This window comes from Cebus imitator, unplaced genomic scaffold (genome assembly GCF_001604975.1).
Source record: "Cebus imitator isolate Cc_AM_T3 unplaced genomic scaffold, Cebus_imitator-1.0 Scaffold674, whole genome shotgun sequence".
Classification (NCBI taxonomy): domain Eukaryota; kingdom Metazoa; phylum Chordata; class Mammalia; order Primates; family Cebidae; genus Cebus; species Cebus imitator.
The window spans coordinates 318,897-341,925 of record NW_016107989.1 but is presented as its reverse complement, the minus strand read 5'-3'; the positions used below and the strand labels follow the sequence as shown (position 1 = coordinate 341,925).

At 41.1% G+C, this 23,029-nt stretch overlaps 1 protein-coding gene across 1 annotated transcript in view; it reads left to right on the top strand.

The window, feature by feature from the left end:
- LOC108295990 (catenin delta-2) overlaps nt 1-23,029 on the top strand; it is a 688,803-nt gene that overhangs the window by 359,316 nt on the left and 306,458 nt on the right. The window contains exon 7 of the mRNA XM_017518360.2: nt 17,548-17,742. Coding sequence (XP_017373849.2) covers nt 17,548-17,742 — 195 coding nt within the window. The remainder of the gene's footprint in view (nt 1-17,547; nt 17,743-23,029) is intronic.

Below are 23,029 nucleotides of genomic sequence, written 5' to 3'. Positions count from 1 at the left end.
TATATATATTTAAAGGCAGAGTATCACTCTGTTGCCCAGGCTGGAGTGCAGTGGTGCGATCTTAGCTCACAGAAACCTCCATCTCCTGGGTTCAAGTGATTTTCCTGCCTCACCCTCTCAAGTAGCTAGAATTACGGGCACCCACACCTGGCTAATTTTTGTATGTTTTGTAGAGACTGGGTTTCACCATGTTGGCCAGGCTGGTCTCAAACTCCTGACCTCAAGTGATCTGCTTACCTCAGCTGCCAAAGTGCTGGGATTACCGGCCTTAGCCACCGTGCCTGACCACCTTCTATAATTACTTTTAAGCACCTTTTATGTACTGCCACTGACTTACATCCCAGGAATAAAATACCAACCAAAATCTCTGGCCTTGTTTCAAATGAGGAAGATAGAAAATCATCAAAATACTTTTGATAGTTGGCCAGAAAAGGCTCTAATTAGGAAGTGACTTTTTAATATATAATTTGCAACTTTTATTTTAGATTCGGGGGTACCTCTGTGGATTTGTGAGCTGGGTATATTGCATGGTGCTGAGGTTTGGGATACAGTTGGTCCTGTCACCCAGGTACTTAGCATAGTACCCAATAGTTTGCTTTTAGATTCCAGTGGTGCCTTTAGTTAGTACACAGTACACAGTACTTACACAGAAGGTAACTTTGAATCTGTCCTGAAGTAGGTGAGTGAGCTAGCCCTATGGCCATCTGGGCAGAAGGTATTCTAAGCAGAAGAAACAGCAAGTTCAAGGGCTTAGAAATGGGGGTATGTCTGATATGTTTGCTGAATAGCCACGAGATCATGGGGGCTAATCAGAGAGAACAAGAGCAAACACATGACTTGAGGTCAGCAATGTGGGAGCAGAAGGCCAAGTCAGAGAGGCCTTAGACGTTTTTTGGAGAACTTGATGCTGGCTTTAATAAACCCATGGGCACCACTGAGGATTTGAGCAGAGGAGTAATGCATTCTCATGTAGTTTTTAACAGGGTCACTTGGGCTGCTATTTGGAGAATAGACTATCAAGATCAAAGGCAAAGCAAGAATGTCAGTTGAGAGGTGATTGCAGTAATTTAAGCAAGAGGTGATTATCATTCGGGTCAAGATGGAAGCATTGGAGGTTATGGAAGACAATGTAATAGAGTTCTGGATGTGTATATAAGGTATAGCCACTGAGATTTTCTCATGCACTGATGATGATGGTAAGAGAAAGAGAACTCAAGATACCACCCACCCAACAACCAGAAGAATGGAGTCAACATCGATTGAGATGGAGTGCGCTGCAGGGGCACCGGGTGGTCTGGGAATAGTTCTGGTAAATGCTAAGATCTTTGTTTGGCATCGGTGATATCTGTCAGAATCAAAGGGCACATGACCAAGTTGGATATATGGAGGTTAGAGTTTTTTCAAGTTTTTCTTATTTTGCAAGAAAACATTTCCAGGAACTAGAAGTTGTATCTGAGGGTTTCAGGTCATTGATTATAGTGGGCACTTGGTAAGGAAACACACATTCACAGTTTGCACTTCCTGATGGCCAAGCCTTAGAAAGTCTGACCAGAAATTTTAGAGTTCTGACTCTCTGGGAAAACACCACAATTCAGATTCAACCTAAGGACTGTAACTTCTCACATGTTAAGTCATCACAACCCAAAGATCCCCGGGTAGTTGTTAAAATTTCTTTTCTTTTAGTAAAAAAACAGTTGTATCTGCTTTTATCATATAGAGCTACTTGAGTGGAAACCCAGCTCTGCCTTGGTGGAGCTCCCTAAGGCTGGGGGACTCATGGTTCTCCAGCTTGAAATTATTCCCTGATAAAAGGGGTCATGATTGTATCTATTCATGTACTTTTGCACATAAATAAGGTAACATAGGTAAAGTACTAGCATGTTTTCTGGCTTGCCAGAAGTTAAGGCATACCATGTGTTAATACCTGCCCTAGTACCTTAAGTGTGCAAGGAAGAGGTCATCCACCTTTGCTTCAGACACAGAGCAGGTTTATTGAATCCCAAAACATGTCATTGTCTGTGTTGGGCACATGCAGATGAGTGAGGCGTAACCCCTGGTTTCCAGAGACCTGGTTTTGGAACAAACACAGAAATGGGCAGTTTTCAAGCCAGTGCAGACTGAGACAGAAGCTAGTTACTATGAGAGCAACCTAGCGGAGCATCTTGCAGTGGGGTTCAGTGTGCACCCGGCATGCTTCCTTGATGAGGTGGTCCCAGAGCAAAGCTATAAAGGAGGAAGTAGAAGGAAACAGTAGCCGGAACAAAGTCAGAGTTGAGAAGGTGTGTGGGGGGTGTGGGGAGGCCGGGGAAGACAGCTGGCCGCTCAGTTAGAAGGTCTGACTGGAAATTTCAGGGCTCTGAATCTCTGGGAAAACACGGAGAGTCAGAGTTTCTCGAGCAAAGACAGAGTGGTAGGGGGTGGTGAGAAATGATGATGCAGAGGGAGATAAGGCTGTTGCATTAAATTTCTAAGGTAATGGACTTAGAAATTTATCTTTCCAGCAGACAATTGACATGGTCGTGTTTGGTTGGTAGAAACTTTCTTCCGGGAAGTGTGTGGAGGCTGAAGTTACAAAGAAAAAAATGGACAGGGAATCACATTGGAAGCCACTGAAAGAGTCCTTCACTGCTTCTGAAAACTCCCATTTGTTTTGAATGGGACAATACAAAAGTTATCATTTACAAATGGTTGAGAAAAAAGGCTAGATCAGTGATATAACCTACTTTTTTATATTTTTTCCTGACCCAAAGTTTGCTTAATTTAATTTTTTTATAAATTAAGAGTTAAATATATTTTAATAAATCTCATGTCTCCAGCAACTTAATGAGGCAGGCATGATTTTTACCCCCATTCTGCAGGTTTGAAAACTGAGGCTTATGGATGATAACATCCTTGCCCAAAGTTACCTGTCTAGAAATGACAGGGATGTGATTTGAACATAGGTCATTTTCACTCCAGAATCTCTGTAGCCTTAAATGTAAGTGATACATAGTTAAACGTAGTATATTTTTGTGTCAGTGGAGAGAAATACAAAGGATGTAGAAATGCAATATAAGTTTTCAGCTTATTTAAGTGACTAATGATTTTAAAGAAAGTAATAATATCTAAAAAAAATTGTCGACATCCTATTGAATGTGTGAATGTGACTTCACCAATACTAATTTTTGTTCACTTTTACAAAGAAAAAAACATAATCCTTTCACTTTCAGGATTTATAGCTAAATCCTATTTTGAAAAGAAATACGAGTTGTAAATATGTATTAAAGTCAAACATCAAAACCTATTGAGGTAAAATTTACATGAAAGAAATGGAGACTCTGAACCAATGATATGAATGAAAATTGACCTAATATGGAGAGGAATTTGACAAGGCATGTCTAGCTTGTCCCCAGTCAAATGGACATAAAACTCAGTATTTAGAGTGGATCATGCACTATAAATGCTGAATCTTGACTGTTTAGAGATTTCAGATCCATTCCTTGACTGGTCAAGTCTTCCAGATACACCTTATATAAGGAAGAAAAAGGAAAAAAGTCTAATCCTAGATGAAAGCTTTGCAATCTCTGCAGTCAGCTTCTCAAAGGAAACGTGAAGTCTACTCAGGTCATGAGCAAGTTTGTTTAGTCCACAGCTCCTGGGATGGGGTCAAAATGCAACACATGATCTGGCTCCTGCTGCTCCTTTCAATTCATTTCCGAAAGCTAATCTTCCCCTGCCATCCACAAGCATGAGCAGTTCTCATGAACATTCTGCTCACTCTAGTGCTAGATACTTAGTTTTTCCCACCATCACTTAAAAGTTAAAAAATTCCGGTGTAGATTTACTAGTTAGAATATGATCAACCTGTGATATCAATCAACTCTAACCTTTCAAAGGTAGTTAAGGCTGACTTGCTCTCAACTGGAGCTTCTGGGGGTTCTTTCAAACCAGACCTAACTGGGCACTGTCCCAACCACAGGGAGTCATTGCCTTCCCTGCTGACCATGCCCTGGGGCTCCAGCCCCTTCTTTGTAAGCTGTTGTGCTAGGAACCCAGTCCTGCCCTGGCCATCTTTAGAATCAATGTAATGTGAGTCTCCCTTCTGCATAGTGCATTCTGGCATCCTACACCCCAACACACTTGGGGAGTGCAGGCTGATTCCCACACACCAACCATCGCCTGCTGCCACCACAACGGTTATTCCACCAGCCGCTTACCCCCTGGAATTCTGAGACCCCATAATATAGTAGGGAATCCACATCTGAGTGGCTTTGTACAAGCTCATCTCTCTGGAATTCCCAGGAAGTCAGACAGGAAACCTCTTCAGCAAACCTTCCATCCTCTGTACATAAGCCCAGTCTAATAGCGTTCATCTGCCTGCAGGTCCAGAACCCACAGAGATGGTAATCAAACATTTATTTTGTAAATTCATTTGATATAGCACCTGTATTGCACTTGCCTTCGTATCTGGTTTCTATCCAACTGACATCCAGGTGAAACTGAAGTGGGAACAGTGCAATTTTAATACTCCCATATGGCAAGTTAGTAGCTAAGCCTGGAACCAAGAGTTGGGATTGCTGTGGCCCAAAAGGTCTTCCTGGTGTCTTTCATTTTTTGTTTGATTCATAGAAATTAACACCCACCCTTCTTTACCTACCTCATAGCAGCCTTGTAAATTAAATGGGGGTAAACAGGTCCTTTTTTCATTCTTTTGTAGGAAAGTGGCATCTTTCTGTAGAGTTCTAGGAAAGCTTTTCTAATATTATTGAAATTTATATGATTTTGATTATGCTTTAAGTGAGAAAATATACACGAAAAACACAAAAACTACCCAAGAGAATTGTTCAAGATGGGATCCTCTGCCCACTCATTTATTTCCCCTATTTCCCAGACATCTCAAAAAATAAAAGTACAGGAAAACAATAGGGAAGGAAGTCACAAAAGAGACAAAAACACAGAGACCAGGGTTTGAGTATCACCAATAAGCAAGCCAAGTTAAGAATTTCTAGAAAGTAGGGTGATAAGCAATTAAAATATGGGAATAGTGTCTTTTGAGAATGAGCCCTGTCATAGCTTTGGACGTGGACTGGACTGGCTGTCTTCTGTGAATTCCTGGACAGGGCCAAGGGTCAGAGGTGAGCTTGAGGAGTGGGGCTAGGGAGAGATGGGCTGAAGATGGAGAGATTAATTGGAAGTCAGTGTTCAAGACAGTTCTAAGTTGGCACCCCCGACAGACATCTTTCTCTCCTACCAAAATGGTGACCCTGTAGCTCGTGCTTACTCTAAGAGGTGTTCTCTTGAAGAAACTTCTAGACTTCCATTGTAGATGCTGGTTTACAGGAGATAAAGTTCATTTAGTGCAGGCATATGGAGTGGTGAGGAGGTTGGGACTGCTACCTCAACCCCACCACTCATTCTGAAAGAAGACTGCCAGTCTGAATGCCCTGCCTTCCCCTCCAGAAATTCTAACTCAGGAATGCACAGTGGAAAATGCTTCCCTTGACACTGGAAAGAAGCTGCCACTGGGTTTTTCTTTCTCAAATATGATAAATTATCAAAGATTGCTGAGGAATTGGAAAGAATTGGTGGCATGAAAGAGAGACAAAAATAGAAAATTGATGTAAAAAAGGGAAGTCAGTATTTATTTCTCTTTAAGAAACACACAGAGATGCATGAACACACACACACACACACACACACACACACACACACACACACACACACAAAGGCATTCATCATTCAGGTCTTAAGCTCAGCTGGTTAGAAGCAGCTAATGCCACAGTTTTTTCCATGGCTGAGTCAGTGTCTCAGTCTGTTTAGGCTGCTATAAAAAATATCATAAATTATATGACTTATAAACAACAGAGATTTATTTCTCATAGTTGTGGAGACTGGAAAGTCCAAAATCAAGGTGCTGACAGATTCATTGTCCTATGAGGGCCCATTTTTTTGGCTCATTGATGGCCCCTTCTTGCTATGTCTTCACCTGGTTCTCCCTGGGAAGTAAGGGCACTAATCCCATTCCCGAGGGCTCCACCCTCATGACCTAATCACCTCCCAGAGGCCCACCTCCTAACACCATCACATTGGGTGTTAGCTTTCAACATAAGAATTCGTGGGGGCGGGGGCAGGGAGAGCACAAACATTCAGACTCTAGTAGTCAGTTACCTTGTTGTTATTCACATGACCAAAAACAGCCTCTCCTCTCCCAACTTGGTAGGTTTTTTCAGATATGTAGTATTTATTGTATGTAGTCAAAACAAATTGACTTTCTGTGCTAGAAAGCATCACTAACATCACTAGGGTACCAAACCAGCTGGTTGTTTAACAGCATATTTCCTGGAAAATGACAGTATTTTTAAAAGGAAGTGGGAGAATTTTAGCTATAGATTGGTTTCATCAGTTGTGTATTGTCTTAGAAAATTAATGTTTTAATGAATATGACTGCTATTCAAATGATCATTATACATATATAACCCAGTAATTAGTTGAACTTTAAAATAGAAATTCACATACACACATATTAAAGCTTTTGAGAGGAAAAGAATCAAAGGAAAATTTTAGTCCTCCTTAGAACTGTTTATTGTGCAACAGAATTCCTCTCTTCTCCAACTCGTTTTATATATGCTGAAATTATGTTGAATAAAATAATAAAAATTAATAAAATGTTGATATAGAGAGTTATAAAATGTCAATACAGAGAATTAGTAAACTGTGCAGCTGTTTACTTGTCATTTCCTCCCTATAAATCATGTTGAGAGTTAGGGTATCTTTTTCTTCAGGAGTTACGACAGAGGCCACTCTGAGTGTTGGTGAAAGAGAAAAAGCAGTAGAAAAAAATGATATAGGGAGAATGTATTTTAAATTTTCATTTTAGGGCTGGGCACTGTGGCTCACGCCTGTAATCCCAGCGCTTTGGGAGGCCGAGGCAGGTAGATCACTAGGTCAGGAGATCAAGACCATCCTGGCCAACATGGTGAAACCCCATCTCTACTAAAATACAAAAAATTAGCCAGGCATGGTGGCGCATGCCTGTAGTCCCAGCTACTCAGGAGGCGGACGCAGGAGAATTTCTTGAACCCGGGTGGTGGAGGATGCTGTGAGCTGAGATCATGCCACTGCACTCTAGGCTGGGGGACAGAGAAAGACTCAGTCTCAAAAAAAAAAAAAAATACAAAAATTAGCCGGGCGTGGTGGTGTGTGCCTATAGTCCCAGTTACTCAGGAGGCTGAGGTGGGAGATCGCGCCATTGCACTCCAGCCTGAAAAAAAAGAGCGAGAAAAAAAAAAAAAAAAAAAAAAAAAAAGGTTTGCATTTTAGACGCTAAATGTCTAGTTGTTTAAAGGGAATTTGTGCAGTCTACCTATGTCCTATCTCAGGCAATCTGAGGAAGAAGGCCTCTGTTTAGGCTGTTGAGATGTAAAACATCTTAGTTCACATGTTTATCCAAATATTTGAACCCATTTAAAAGACAGCTGCATGTTTAATTCTACTGCTGCCTGTTAAGCCTTATCCTTGTTCATACCTTGAGAAGTTAATATGTACCGCTTTGATGGACAGAAGCCGCATAATCAAAAATGAACACAGCTTAGTTCCCACAGCAGTCAGCTCTCAGAGCAGAATGGAGGCTTCTGGTATCCCTGAAGCTTCAGCCCACAGGTCTGGCCTGCTTTGCATCTCGATGTAACAAAAAATAAAAGGTAGATTGGGATCACCTTGTTCTGGATTCTTTCCATGAAAATATTCATAATGATCCATAATAATGAGGTCTGGAAGCCAGACTCCAGATGCACTGTTAGAGTATTGCACTGATGGGGTGTTGAGACGCAGCTGTCGAGAAATAAAATGCCACTCATTGAATTTTATCCCCCTCATTGATAAAGAAGAGTATCTGTGTGAATATGGCCATTAAATACTCTGGTAAATGACTAATTAATGAAGCACCAAATCATAGATTGCTCTGCATCTGTAGTTAATCAGGACACTCAGAAGATCGCAGTGATGAAGACCCTGGGCCCACTCCTCCCAGTAGCTGCCAAAAGCTATTCCCAGAGAGGAGAGTTGGTTTGAAGGAAATTTTAAATACGAGGCTCCTCCCAGGTAAAAATTAACCTTCATAGATTAATTTTCTTTACATGCTTATGTCAAAAAGTTTGTTACAAGTCTGAGGTCAAATTCTGTTGCCCTTCTGTACAAAGATACTACAAATTCAAAATTTCTATCACTCCGTAATTTCTTATTCTGTCTGGTATCAGCTGAGAAGGACTTGGGTGCCTGAGTAGAGTCTTTCTAAGGGTCTTTTCCCTAGTCAGGACTGTCTTTCTCTTGAAGGGTAGTGGTTACAGTAATTCTTTTTAGCAAGAGTTCACAAGACACACATTGTGATTGTCACAGCACTGACCCCACCCTCCTCAGACACCACACTTGATCCAGCCCAGAGACCTGCAGGAGGGAAGGGAAAAGACAGAGGTGGGAAATGTCCTGCCATCTATGCCTGGCCACAACCTGTGACCTTGCAGGGACTTCTCAGCAGGAGGCATGCTAGAGGCATGCCCCTAGGTGTAGGATGCTAGGGGCAAAAAGCATCCTTTATTTTCAAAGGTATCTGCAAACATCCGAAACTAGAGCTTCATCTAAGAAGAGGTTCCTTCCTTCCCTCACTTTCAGGAATGGATATTTCTGGGGATATTCTGAAGCTGCAGCCTTAATGGGTCTGCTGAGGACCAAATCTTGATGCATGCTCCTCAAGATCCGACATCTAGTTCAAATCTACTAGGTTGACCCCCAGGCATCAAGAGCTTGGATGCTTCTTGGAGACACCTGGAGAATGTTTGAGCTATTCCGTTCTCTGGGCCAATACCCCGAGGTCCTGGTCTGGAGTGCGCCCACAGCATTGCTACTCTTTAAAAGGTCTCCAAGACAAATGCCATGCGTGTTCTTTCAGGGTTGAGAAGCCCTGAGCTACCTTTACATATGTGTGAACTGTGGCGATGCAGGGAGCCTAGATACGTGCCTCAAGAAACACCATAATCAGCAAAAATGTTGCAGTGCACTCATGTTTAAAAAATCCACCCTGAGCCAGACATGGTGGTCTGTCCCCTGTAGTCCCAGATACTGGAAGGACTAAAGTGTGAGGGTCACTTGAGCTCAGGAATTTTAGACCAGCTTGGACAACATAGTGAGACTCTGTCTTAAAAAACAGTCTACCCTGAAGATGGAAAGATGCTCTTTCCCCACTAGAAGTGACTCTTGCCCTAGATATCCTGCTCATTAAGGCCTTTGAAGGCCCCTGGTGTGGGGCCCAGCCAGCTGTAGCTAAGATCAGTCACTGTGCAGCAGCTGAGAGAATGGTCACAGTTTTCATGTCCAGCACAGCTGGTGCCTGCAGAGCTCAGGCCGATGAGCACCTGCATTGCCAGTGTCTGGCTATACTGTTGACCTGTGCCTTTTTTGAGGCCACTTGTGTTTGCCTAATAAAGCAGGGGTGCTGGGCACAGTGGATCACACCTGTAATCCTAGCACTTATGCAGGAGAGACCATGGCATTGATGGTCTGTCTCTGGGGCTCCTAGTGACCAGATACGTATTCATAGCTAGACAAATACATCCCGGCTTCTCAAAGGGTGGTCCGTGGACCAGCAGCACCAGCATTGCCTGAAAACTTGCTAGAAATGAGGAACCCCAGGCCCTTCTTCAAACCCACTGAGCCAGAACCTGCTTGCCAGTTAGGGAATCCATATGCAGGTGGTATTCTGAGAAACACCGAAATACATGACTAGTAAATTTGGTGCTATTTTCTACTTCCCACGAGACAGGAAACCCAAAACAGATACTGGTTACAGGTGTCCAACCATCCCCGTGTACCTCATATGTTTCACTGTTACCAATTCCACCTTAGCCATAGGTTCCTACCAGCTCTTCATTAAGTTGCAGCCCTGCATGAGGTGTGCGGTATTACACTCCTTCCGTTTCACTGGTGAGGAGGAACAAACTTCCATTGAAAGTAAAAATGCAAAGCTTGATACAGGACCCCACATTACTCATTATACTCCGTTACCACTATCATTATGTTCCAGATGCCTGCCTGTCACAAAAAGGACTGAACAAAAGAAGCCTGTTTTCCTGAGAGTTTGGGAATAAATGCTTGTGGTTAGAAAGTACAAGAACAAGAGGCATATACTTTTACAGGGATGAGATCACATGGACTCACTTACCATGATGTCCTGACCGGTGATTTTGGCTTTTCAATTATTTTTGCTGGAAAGTATTTTGAGTCCCAAGAGTTTGCAGTGTTCATTTTGTGAAAGGTGTGATGAGGTTTTATCATGACAGTAAATTGTATTGGGAAACCTCATCAGGAAAGTTCCAGGAACAAATTCTGTGTTTTATATGCTGCCAGAGACTGCATAATATTCAAGTTATTAGCGCTAGCAGCAAAACTGTACTAAGTTAGTATAATATATGAAAATCTAACATTTATTAAATAAGATGAAATGGGGCATTTTTTCTTTCCAAAAACAGATTTATAATAGAAACTTTTTACATTATCAGCTGGCCTGTTACACTGAAATTATTAGGTTTCAGTGCAATTTTATCTTTGAAATCATATGAATTAACAATGTTGTTTCCAAACATAAGTGTGAAATATGACTTGTAACCTATATGAGAAATGTGTCCTTACATCTTTACGTTTATAACAACATGAGATGTCAAATGAATTACAACAAATTAGTGATCATTTGCAAATGAAATTTAGTGATAGACTTGATTCAGAATGCATAGGGAATATTTTGGAGTCCTTTAAATAGCAAATTTAATTTTTGAATTAACATAGGAGTAGGAAGTAGATTTTGGAATTTTGAGTCAAAAGCAAAAGTCAAGAATAAAACAAGTCAATCTTAGTAAACAGAGTTCAGAAGGAAGAATGTGAATGTGCGCAATTCCTTATGTGTGCTCCCAAAGTATCAATTGAAGCACACCTTTCTTAATGTGCCTCCTTTGAGCTAAGTTTTATTATGTTGAGGTATTCCTCAGATCTAAGATAATATTTGCACGTCTCAACAATATACCTCCTACACATTTCTGAGATAATGATAACCAAAGTTATGTTAGTTTTTGTATATCTCAAAGTGTTTCTATGCCAATATCACTTTTTCCCCCTGGAGTTTCATGATAACAGGCATCAAGTTAAACATTTTAAGAGGTTCAAAGTCCAGAAAATAGCTATTTCAAAGCCATCAACTATCACAGAGTACAGGCTGACTACCTGCAAAGGCCATGTTGCCTAGCAATGCTGATATATCATCATGGAAATACCCTTAAAATCGGGGCGTCCACAAAGGAACAACAGCAGTGCAAATTTGCAAGGGTAAAATCGATGTCTAGCCAAACCCCACCCTTCTCTATAGAAGTTCCCTTTTGCCCTTCAAAGTTGTAGTTTCATTAATAATTTTCAATGCATTAACTGATTGCAGAATTTTTAAAAGCCTCAATTCTTAGATTCTGTTTTGGACTTTTCTTCATATGAAGACATTTACCTTTTTCTTTGTATGAGAGCACTTTATCTTGATAGTTCACAAACACATTCAGGCTGCTCACTCCGGCCATGTGAACCCTAGGTCATTTCAACCTTTCTTTTTTTCCTTCCATTTCTTTGCAAATGAGCATACGAAACTGGGTGCCAAATTTGAAGAGAACAGTTAAGTGGCAATATGTCCTTTTAAATTATATTGATACTGTAAAATGAAAACATGCAAAAATATATTTTTGTAAAGGCAGGTGAATTTGCATTAAATTAGAGAGTCATGTATTATAGAGTATATAAATAAAATAATAAGAATGGATTCCAATAAAAGAAAACAGCATGGACCTGTTTTATTAATGTAGTCAGGTAATTGGCATAACCAGTATTACCTGGAATTGTTTGAATAAAGCAACAAATGATAAATGGAAAGCAGAACACATTAGATGCTTAGTTTTTGAAAATACGTGCATCTCCTCTTTTTCTCCTTTATTTGAGACAGGATGGTTCATGGTGTGATCCCTGCATTAGAAGCAGGAGGCTTGGGAGTGCCCATTAAAATGTGCATTGATGATGCATCTTACGTGGCTGACCTAATCAGACTTTCTTGGGGGTTGTATTCAGAAATCAGCATTTTCAGCAATTTTTCTAGATAATTCTTTGAGGAGTAAACTAAGATTTTAGAATTAATCCCATTTTAAGGAATGAAAACTCCAAGGCAAAAAAACAAGCAAACAAAAAATTCAAAATAGTTGGAGCTGAATTTTCAGCTATGCAGTTCTCACAAGGTTATGTGATCTCCCACTGACTGCTGCAAATCCTTCTGATAAACATGTAGTTGCTGTGATTTTGAAATTTTGAGTTAAAAAAATTATTTCATTCGTACAATCAATTATAGTATGAACTCAAAGAGTTCACATACTTACTGGCATTTCTTTTAAAGACAGCATGGTTTCAGTACACATAAAATCACTTCTCTGTATATTCTGAAATCCTGGAGAGACCCTTCATGTCTGCTGCTGGTTCCCTCCGCCAGAGAACCATACAGCTCTTCCTCCAGTGAGACTCATTCGCCCACTGTCTGCAGCTCTCTGCTAAAAGGTCAGATGCTTAGAAAGAACTTTCTTGATCCCCCTAGGCAAACACTACAACCTCCTGACACTTTGTCTCTTTTCCCACTGCCATGCCTCATTTTTCTTCAGCATCTTTACCTGCGTCCTCCTTCATGTAATACTTATTTTCAAAGCCAGGGAAAATATCTGTCTTGAGCACTAGGACGTCCTCATCTCCTGGAGGTTCCCAGGCATTCAGTGGATGTGTTGAATGAATATATTTATAGATCCATCGGGCTTAAGTAGTACCTATAAATGATAGATGTGAAATCTAGTACATAGAAATTCAGTTGCAAATTATTCTAAAAATAATAAATACATAGTTTTGCTGGCCAAATGAAAACAGTCTTGTTGACCCAAGGAAGACATGATGTGGAACAGGAACAGGAACAGGCAAGGCACAGGCGGTGAGCCATATGTAGCCCTTTCAGCCTTGTAACTATTTTCCATGTCAAGAACTCCCTGCAACCTGTCACTGACTTCCTACTGAATTAGCAGATATTTATTATTTTCAATTTGGAGGTATAATTCAGGTCCTATCCCTGTCTAAAAAGGATGCCACCTTTCTGCAGTCATTTCACTGTTTCCTTTCCTCATGAACTTCATTCATTCCTGCATTTTTTGCAGTTATCCATTAGAAAGCACACATATTTTTAAGAGAAGATAAAACTGTAATATTCACATTTTGCAATAATACTTCATAAAATTATCAGAAAAATGGTTCTTATTTAGCTTATTTCAAATTGAACTCTTCATGTTGTTTTTTGAAATTTGAATAGTTTATGGTGAGAGGTGTTCAACTATTTTGTGAAATCAAAAGACGTATTTGCATGAGGTTACATAATTTATTGATTCAAAGATTCAGTGGTGTGAGAACACCTATTTGATGTTGCTTTATCCATTGCAGAGCACTTTCCCACATAGTCTCTGTCATCCTGATCTTCCAACAATACCATTTCGTACCAATGCATATATTATTATCTCTGTTTTTATACTTGAGGAAACTGGGGATCAAAGAGTATGGTGAGTTTCCTTAGTTTATTCAGCTGGTTAGAGACAGAGCTGGGACAGAATTCATATATTCTTATTTCAGGTACTTTGGGCAAAAGTGACACAAGAAACAACAGTAAAATTATTACTTTAGATACAATTTCTATTTACCTCCAGCTATTGATCACCAACACCCCAAGGCCACCTTTCACGTGTAGAATTTGAGGCTGAGCCATGTTGTCACATTTCCTCATAGTAGTTGTACATGGAAATGAGAGCAAGGAATAAAGGTGTCAACATAGAAGCAGGGGATGTCTGGAGTCTTGTGCCCCTCATTCTCCAGTGGTCCCTTCTGCCCATCTCTCCGGGTCTCTAGAATCCATACCTCACCCCTGCCACAGGACTGAACCCTTTCCTCTCTCCCCTGACACCAACCCCACAGCCAAGTGGTCGGTAGTCATGCAGGTTCTGAGCTGTTTAGGCATCCATTCAGGTCACCTGTAGCTGTGGTGAAGAGGAGATGGCGCTGAGCTTCCATGACAGGACACGTGGTAGTTCTTATACAGCAAATGCCTCAGGCCTAGTCCTAGATCAACTTGAAAGCCTTTCCCAGTTTTTGGGGACTCTCCAAACCTATAGGAGCAGCAGCCTGCACAGAATATATGTAGGGAAATTCCAATACCCTTTATCCCTCCTGCCTCGTGAAATCTTCCTTAGCTTGTAAGCCCGGCACCCATGTTTCAGCTGTGAGTCCCCAAGCTCATTTCCAAACACACTGTATATGAAAAGTTGCCAGTGCCTGAGCTCTCTAGACTCCAATTTTGCCCTTTGAAGAGAAGAAACAGGAAGAGCAAAACCACATTATAAAATCAAAATATTAATGCTGGATGATGTAGGAATTGTTGCAGTAGTTGATCATGAAATGCCTCATAGACACAGGTATTATGATTACATGACATTGTGTCTATCATGGCAGGGAAAGCCATCAGGGCAGTGGGTCTGGTCTGTGGCTCTGCATCACCTTTTCTCTTTGGCTCATCCATGTTTAGGTTGCACTCTGCCACCCTGCAGGGTCTTGGTCAAGGCCAGGTTCTCAGAATTGTTCTCCACCAACATAATTGGCAAGAACATTTGGCCTTGACATCTATAACATTTCAGACAAAGTTGGATTTTCTCCAGCATTTTTTCTTGTTATAAGAACAGAGTTCCAGTCCCTAGCAAAGATGTAAATGCTCATGAATGGTGTCTTGAGTCTAGTGTTGACGCTTGAGATTCACTGTCAAGTAGACCACAATGATGAAAGAGACTTACTATTAGACAAAAGTATATTTATTTGAATCAGCAAATATATGTACCATATAATGACATTTTGTGGCAGATTCCCAGAAACGATTATGTGAGAATTTTTTCTTGAAATTGCCCCAAATAAAATAGGCCTTGTTAGTATGGATCCGACTTGTTCTTCCTTGAACAAGGGTGGTAGAACACATGAATTCCAGCTGTGACATCTTGAACCTTTGTTTCCTTGACTCTTTTCCTTTCCCTGCTTCTCTGTGTCTCTCTTACAACTGTGCCCACCCTTGAGCAATTGAAACTTTATCACAGTGGATAAAAGGAAGAGTAAATAATGTTCTTTTTAAAATGCCTTATCTGATTCAGAACTATGCATAATGCTTACATATGCAACTGTATTTTGCACAAGTGTTTACATAGAGAAACACTATGAGCTTATAGTTATACTCAGAGCACTCTAATACGTAAAAAAGTATAGTATCCTATTCAGATAGTTAATTTTGTTATTGTATTTGTATTAATGTCAGTATATCAAATGTCTGATACTTACCTAGGTAGACGTTACCTCACATTTTTCCTCCTGGCCTAGCACCCTTGGTCATTAATTTGACTAATGGTACTAATGAAAATTTCTGAATGCAAAGTGAATGCATGTAAAAAGAGGATATTTACATACACCCTAAGACCATGCCACCCCTTAAAAGTTCAGCAGATCCTCTCATCGGTCATCATTTGATGTTTTTTGAGGCTTAAAATAAAGGAGTAGTGATAAATTCACAACTCTAAAGGTACCAGTGATGGATAACTTTTACTTATCTCTACATTTGGATGTGAGGACTGTTTTTTTTTTTTGTTTTTGTTTCTTTTTAGTTTTACACTTTTAAATCCTTAGCAATATTTTCAAAATCTTCAGGAATAAGAATTGACAACAGGAACTCAAAACATATTGTACTTAAATATATTCCTGGAAAATATAAGCTTGAGATAATATTCAGAGTGATGTTGGCATTTGATAAATCAGATGCAATGAACCTAATTATGCAAAACAGTTATTTTGAGTCTATCATTCATCGGAGCGCTATCTAAATCAGAATTTATTTAATTACCAGGAAAGAGAAAGGTAAGGAACTTGTCTGCCCTATCCCTTTCCCTCCTCAAAATACTCAGTGGTTTTTATTAACGCTGAATTCATGGAGTTCTCACCACTGCCCCAATTATTCAGAAATACTGTTTTCTGTGTACTTAAATTTAAAGTAGTCCATGTTAAATGTACCAGTAAAACACTTTTCTCTTGGCAATTTCAAAACTTTACAATGGCTTTTTTTCTCAAATATTCTAGACAAGAATATTACAATTTTGGGTTTATTTGTTCCTGATGAGACAGATGTAACATTGAGCTTTTGAAGACTTTGGTTTAAAGTGGTCCCTGAGGAAGGCAGAATGGAAGTAGAGCTGTTCACAGACATGGCCAAGGCGAAGGAATCCCAGCACCCCAGAGTGTTAGGCTGGAACGGAGAGGCGAAACTCAGGCTGCTGAAAGGCAGTTGCCAGTTAAATCCCAATGTGCCATGTGGGGATTAGTTGCAGGGTGTAGCTGAAGGCTCATTCCTGAAATCAGCCATGGTCTCCTTTGGTTCTTGTCTGTGTCCTGTATTCACGATGGAAGATGCCACCTCTCCTTGATGCCCCAAGGCCATCTTATTGCCCCAGTGCAAATGATTTCCCTGACGTTTCTGCTCCAGTGGTTCTGACTGTGCCTCAGATAAAATACTGGCTCTCAGTCAAGGTCCTCTTTCCTGTCTGTCCAGCCGGCCTCTTCGGCCTCATGAAAGTCTGTTTCCTGATGTGCAGAGGCTTCCCTTCTTCACATTCTCACGGTTCTCTGATCCAGAGCATTGCCTCACATCAACACCTCTTCTCATACCATGCAAAGAAGTGACACAAAAAGGATTTATAAATACTACAAAGCAAAGTGATGTGTAGCCCCAATTTATACATCAAACCAGTTAATGACAATCATTCCTGCCTTTTTTCAGAGGGAGGCAGACTAAATGTAAATGCTTCAATGTAGAGGGTCAGAGTAAAGGAAAATATAACTTGAAAACCTTTTTCTTTAGCATCTGCCTCTTTCAGGGATGTAGGCCATTGTAAGTTCAAACATTTTGGTTCATCCATTTCCCAGGGAAAAGCTGCTGATGTGAACAAAGTCTAGTTTACTTTTTAGGAACAACATCAAGATGGCTTTGCCGTTGTAGCTCATCATTTAAAATGATTTCTATTGTGTAATTTAAGGTGCAAGGACTATGGAATAATATGAGATTTTTAGGATTGACTGCCTACCTGACTCCTTTAGTGAAGAACCTAGCTACATCCATTACGTTTTGAGAAAAGACATATCACTGGTCTTGTTCCGTGTGGGTTTATCTCAGAAACATTATTATTCTTAGAGTGAGATCATGTTTGGTAGCAAAGCCAGCCAGCTGGGTGATGCCGATAAGCTGATTAGACTGACATAGTGCTGCCATTTCGTGTTACTCATTTGGCTTCCTGAGGATTTCAACAATTTTGTCCCCAAAATTTGAATGTCTTTGATTAAACAAGTTCTGTCTGGAGATTGGTTGAGCCTTGACATCCCTCTGTTAATTTATTTCAGCTGGGTCCCGAGCTTCATACAGCAGCCAGCATGGGCACCTGGGCCCAGAGTTGCGGGCCCTGCAGTCCCCAGAACATCACATAGATCCCATCTATGAAGACCGCGTCTATCAGAAGCCCCCTATGAGGAGTCTCAGCCAGAGCCAGGGGGACCCTCTGCCGCCAGCACACACCGGCACCTACCGCACGAGCACAGGTGTGTATTCAGGACCCCAGTGGGTGGCCTGTCCACAGTGGGTGGGCTCTGTGTGGAAACTCAAATAACACTCCCAAATGAAAGGTGTGCGTCTGTGTGTCCACTGTCCTCACAAGCACTGTGACCTGCTTCTATCAACGTCTGTAATGATAATGGTAGAAACAGAATATGACTTGAATTCAGGCTACCTTGGTATAACCTGAATGAAAGGAGGCCAATGGGGATTGCAAGCTCATTTTCCCAAAGAGAAAAATGAAAAGAAGCAATACTAATATTTGACACATGATTATTCACTTATTTAATGAATGTAAGTACTCCAAGGAACTAGTCATTCATAGGACATGAAAGACACATGCTTGATGATGGTAAGTATTTTTTTAATGATATTGTCTACATATTTGGCAAGCATGGAACAAAAACATATTTACTAAAAAGGTAGCATATTTTGAAAGGCAGACCATTTATTTCATATACACTAATAGACTGAATCACAAATTTATTGTGTGAAGGTTGGATGGTGTCAATTGCAAATGGTTCGATCAATTATATAGCTCTCCTGGATTCACTATATATTTTCAGTAGACTACAACCACAGGTCACATGACAGAACGCAAGTGTTTTCCGGTATAGTGAGCCATTTGCAAGATAATTTGTCAAATGTCATAATTAGATTGCTAGAGAACACTTATCTTAACTATAAAATCGATATAATTGAAAACATTTGAGAATTGCATTTATTATCAAGCTGCACATGGCTAAGTAAACTGGAACGACTGTGTTGTTGGTCTGCAGACAGCATAGCTCTCTCCTTCCTTCCTAATGATAAGTGTGAGCACCAGCAGGGACTGAGGCTGGCAGAGCTGGCTCTCTGCGTCAGAACCTGGCACACAGATCTCTACATCCTCAGACTATTGGAATTTCCAGTGACCACTAAGTAGAGCATAGCAATTTTCTTAAACTACATTATGATGCTAAATTACATGTTTTGAAGCCAAGGCAAGCTAAGCTGCTTTTATAGTTGATTATTGATATTTACATTTCAATATTTCACTGAATCATAGGGAGAAAGTCACAAAAGACTCTTCATTTATTTTTGACATCATAAATACCACCCAATATTAATAATACATATCTTGGTCTTGATGAAAAAGAATGCCCATTTTCCCTTCTGTCAGAATTGTGTTCCCCTTCAGCCTGTTAGATCCACTCCTGTCTGGAGTTGGGCTACTTTAGCATGTAGTTTTTGCATATTATTAAGTAAGGTAATTTAATTTTTATGCACATCTTAGAAGAAGATAACAACCACAGTGACATTCGATATCTAATTTGAATAAAAACTGACAACAAAAGAGATTATGTTGACTCCCTGTTCCATATGCATGTGCTCTTAGAATTATCCCTTATTAATAAACTTCCAGGAACTTAATGAAAAATTAGCTACAATAAGAAAAACACCTTAATTCATCTATATCACATTAAACAAAGGGAAGATATCCACACTTAAAAAAAAAATACCCTACTGTGACAGTGTTTTCTCTGTGTCAGAGTCAGCAAACAATGGCCCTTGGGCCAACTGTAGCTCCCCATCTGTTTCAGTAGTGCCCAGGACCTAAGAGTGATGACCGCATTTTTAAATGGTTGGGGAAGAAAATCAAAAGACGATTAATGGTCTGTAATATGTGAAAATTATATGAAATTCAAACCTCTCCATAAATAAAGTTATTGGGATGCAGCCATACCAATTCGCTTATATATCATCCATGGTGGCTTAGGCCCTGCAGGGGCAGAGTGGAGTGCCCATGGCAGAGACCATATGGTGGGCAGAACCAAGAATATTTGCTGTCTGGCCCTTGACAGGAAAAAATTGCTGTCCCCTGCTCCAAGCCTTCAATGGAGAGCTATCCAGAATGAACAAGTGTTTTTCCCTCCCACCTAATGAGGAAGGCAACAGTCTCTTCTAACTGCTTCAGAGGTGAAACCCGTTTGGTGGGGGCTTTTCTTAGCAATAGCTGTGGCAGAGATGTGCTAAGGTTGTGACATTCAGATGTCCAAGACCCCAACCCAGCCTGCACCTTTGAACTTAAAGCAATTTTGAGAAAACATGCAGATTGACATAATACTATGGAAATTCCCAGAGGTTCTTGGATGACCTCTTAGGACCACAGGTGGAGGAGGAGAAGTTATCTCTCTCCAGCTCCGAATCATAAGGCCACAAACTTTCTCTTCTCTGCACCCACCAAGGTTACCCCTATGTCTATACTTAATTCATATAATTTTGTGTCTTCGCATTTTCACAACCACAGAAACTGCATCACGATTGCCTATAGGAGAAAAAATGCCTTTAATATGTGTCTATGTCTTTTTATTTAGATATCAAAGACATATATAACATTATTAAATTCTGTCTAGTATAACACACATAAAAATGGAGATTGCAAAGCAGTAAATATTAAAAATAGTTTTCCGATAGCCATAAAAAACATTCTAAGTTTGCCTTCCCCATATCTGTGGGGGGTCATCTGTGTTGTACATATCCCACCCTGGAGATCATTGGTACAGACCTGTAAGAGACTTGAAGGCCTAAAGCAGACACCCTAATTCCTTGAAAGAAAAGGATGGGTTCTTATGAGGCCTGCCAGACTTAAAGTGTTCAGGGCCTCTGCCTTTCAGCTCAGATGGGTGGCCGAGGGGACTGGAGCAACTGGTCTTATCTTTCTGCCCTTAAGAATGGGCCAGCAGCTGGAGGTCTTTCAGTATAATTCATAAAGCATTTCCAGATAATACTGCAAGAGAAGTGGGGCAGGAAGATTGGAGGCCAACTGCTTCCCTTCAAGGAGTCAACACTTGGGAAGGAAGAAAAGTATACATGCTTCCACAATTAGGGAATTATTAGATGGTGTCATTGAAGCAAGATTGTGAGGCTGGACAAACAATAGCAAGATGAAGAAGAAAGGTCTAGCGGGGGGATGGAAAAAGATGGTGGTAGGTGGAGCCTGAAAGTAAAAGCTAACTGAGAAATCCCCTTTGGTGAGGAAGCATGTAGCTTATGGCTGCCTCCAGGGACTGTGCTAAGTGCTTTGGGTATTTTACCAACCCCAGAACAATCCTTGCAAGGAGATGCTGTTATGATGCTCAATGCTTGCTTTATGGATCAGAAAACTGAGGCACAGAGATGTTGAGTAATCTGCCCAAGGTCACACAGGTTGTGTGGAAACAGCCTTTAAACCTTCACACAGGCTGGGCATGGTGGCTCACACCTATCATTTCAACATTTTGGGAGGCCAAGACGAGAGAATCACTTGAGTCTAGGAGTTCAAGACCAGCCTGGGCAACATAATAAACTCCATCTCTATTAAAAATAAATAGGCCTGGCACAGTGGCTCATTCCTGTAATCCCAGCACTTTGGGAGGCCAAGGCAGGTGGATCACTTGAGGTCAGGAGTTCTAGACCAGTTTGGCCAACATGGTGAAACCCCATCTCTACTAAAAATACAAAAATTAGCTGGGCATGGTGGCAGGTGCCTGTAATCTCAGCTACTTTGGAGGCTGAGGCAGGAGAATCAGTGGAACCCCAGAAGTGAAGGTTGCAGTGAGCCAACATGGTGCCAGTGCACTCCAGCCTGGGAGACAAGAGCGAAACTCTGTCTCAATAAACAAACAAACAAACAAACTTTCATACTTAGGCAGTCTTACCCTAGATCCTGGGCTTAGTTGACTGCATTTGTAAAAATTATCATTTAAAAACAAAATAGACATTTATTTTCATCTGTGGAGCTTAATGGCCTTCCATATCCTGTTAAATAATATCTGTTAAAGATGCTCTGTGTGCTAGATGCACTGGCAGATTCAACGAGGCTTCAAATCTCCTTGTCCTTAAGCATGTTCGATTTTGTTTCAGAGAAAGACATAACCATACGAAACATTAACTGGTAATGGAAGGTAACATCGTACAGGCTACATGCATATTCTAAAGAAAATCGAAAACATTGAAGTGTTCATAAAAACACTCAACAATCCGGGCACGATGGCTGACGCCTGTAATCCCAGCACTTTGGGAGGCTGAGGCGGGTGGATCACGAGGTCAAAAGATCGAGACCATCCTGGTCAACATGGTGAAACCCCGTCTCTACTAAAAATACAAAAAATTAGCTGGGCATGGTGGCGCGTGTCTGTAATCCCTGCTCATGAGGCTGAGGCAGGAGAATTGCCTGCACCCAGGAGGCAGAGGTTGCAGTGAGCCGAGACCGCGCCATTGCACTCCAGCCTGGGTAACAAGAGCGAAACTCCGTCTCAAAAAAAAAAAAAAAAAACACACACACACACACACTCAACAATGCAATACTAAACAATACAATAGTGTTTTATCTTTGCTGGAAAAATATGACTCAAGATTGTGCTATATACAAAATGAAGGATCGAGTTGCCCCCGCCCCCGCACTCATGTCCCTGGTAACATGGCCTTCCTCTCTCTTGTGGGAGCAAATGGGGGCATGGAAAGGGGTGGATGTGGATGGAATCACACCAAGGGAAGATATGAGTGGAATCACTCCTCATTCAGTGCCCCAGCTGTACTCTCTACCAGCTCAGGCTCGTGGGCATGACTCTGGCTCTGGTGGCCACTCTACTCTCTGTCCTGCTCTGCCTCATGCTGCCCTCACTCCTAGGCTTTCCATACTCCAGACACCACTGAAACCATCCTGAGAAAGAGACCATCCTAGGGCTGAGAGATAGTGGGGGAGATAACTGCAGAGAAGACCAGCAAAGAACTTTAGACACTGAAGACAAGACATTTTAGATCCCCCAACTTTCCCACCAAAGGGAATTTCTCAGTTAGCTTCTCCCCATAGGCTCCACCTACCACCATCTCTTCCCATCTTTCCTCTAGAACTTTCTTCTTCATCACTCCTTTTTCTTAGCTGTCATAATTAATCCATCCATGCCTGTTACTTTATTATGAAGACGAATTTAAATCTCAGATACCAGCTCAGATGAGGACCACTGGCTACCTTTTTGTAGACAAACAGGTCCTCCAGGCTTTCCAAACCCAAAAAGCTACCCAGCCATAATGTTAGAGACCCACTGGGCATGTATAGATGCGCATTTATGTAATGTTCAAGGAGCAGGGCACCCAAGTCCTACTCCTCACCTCTCCTCTACTCCTGGCTTGTGACAGAAACAAATTTCACTATTGACACAGGATATCAATAGCATTTGATGAAGCCAAGCAGGCATGCCATCACCTAAGGCTGTGTTCCAGAACATGGTCTAAAGGGGATCTCGGTCCTCC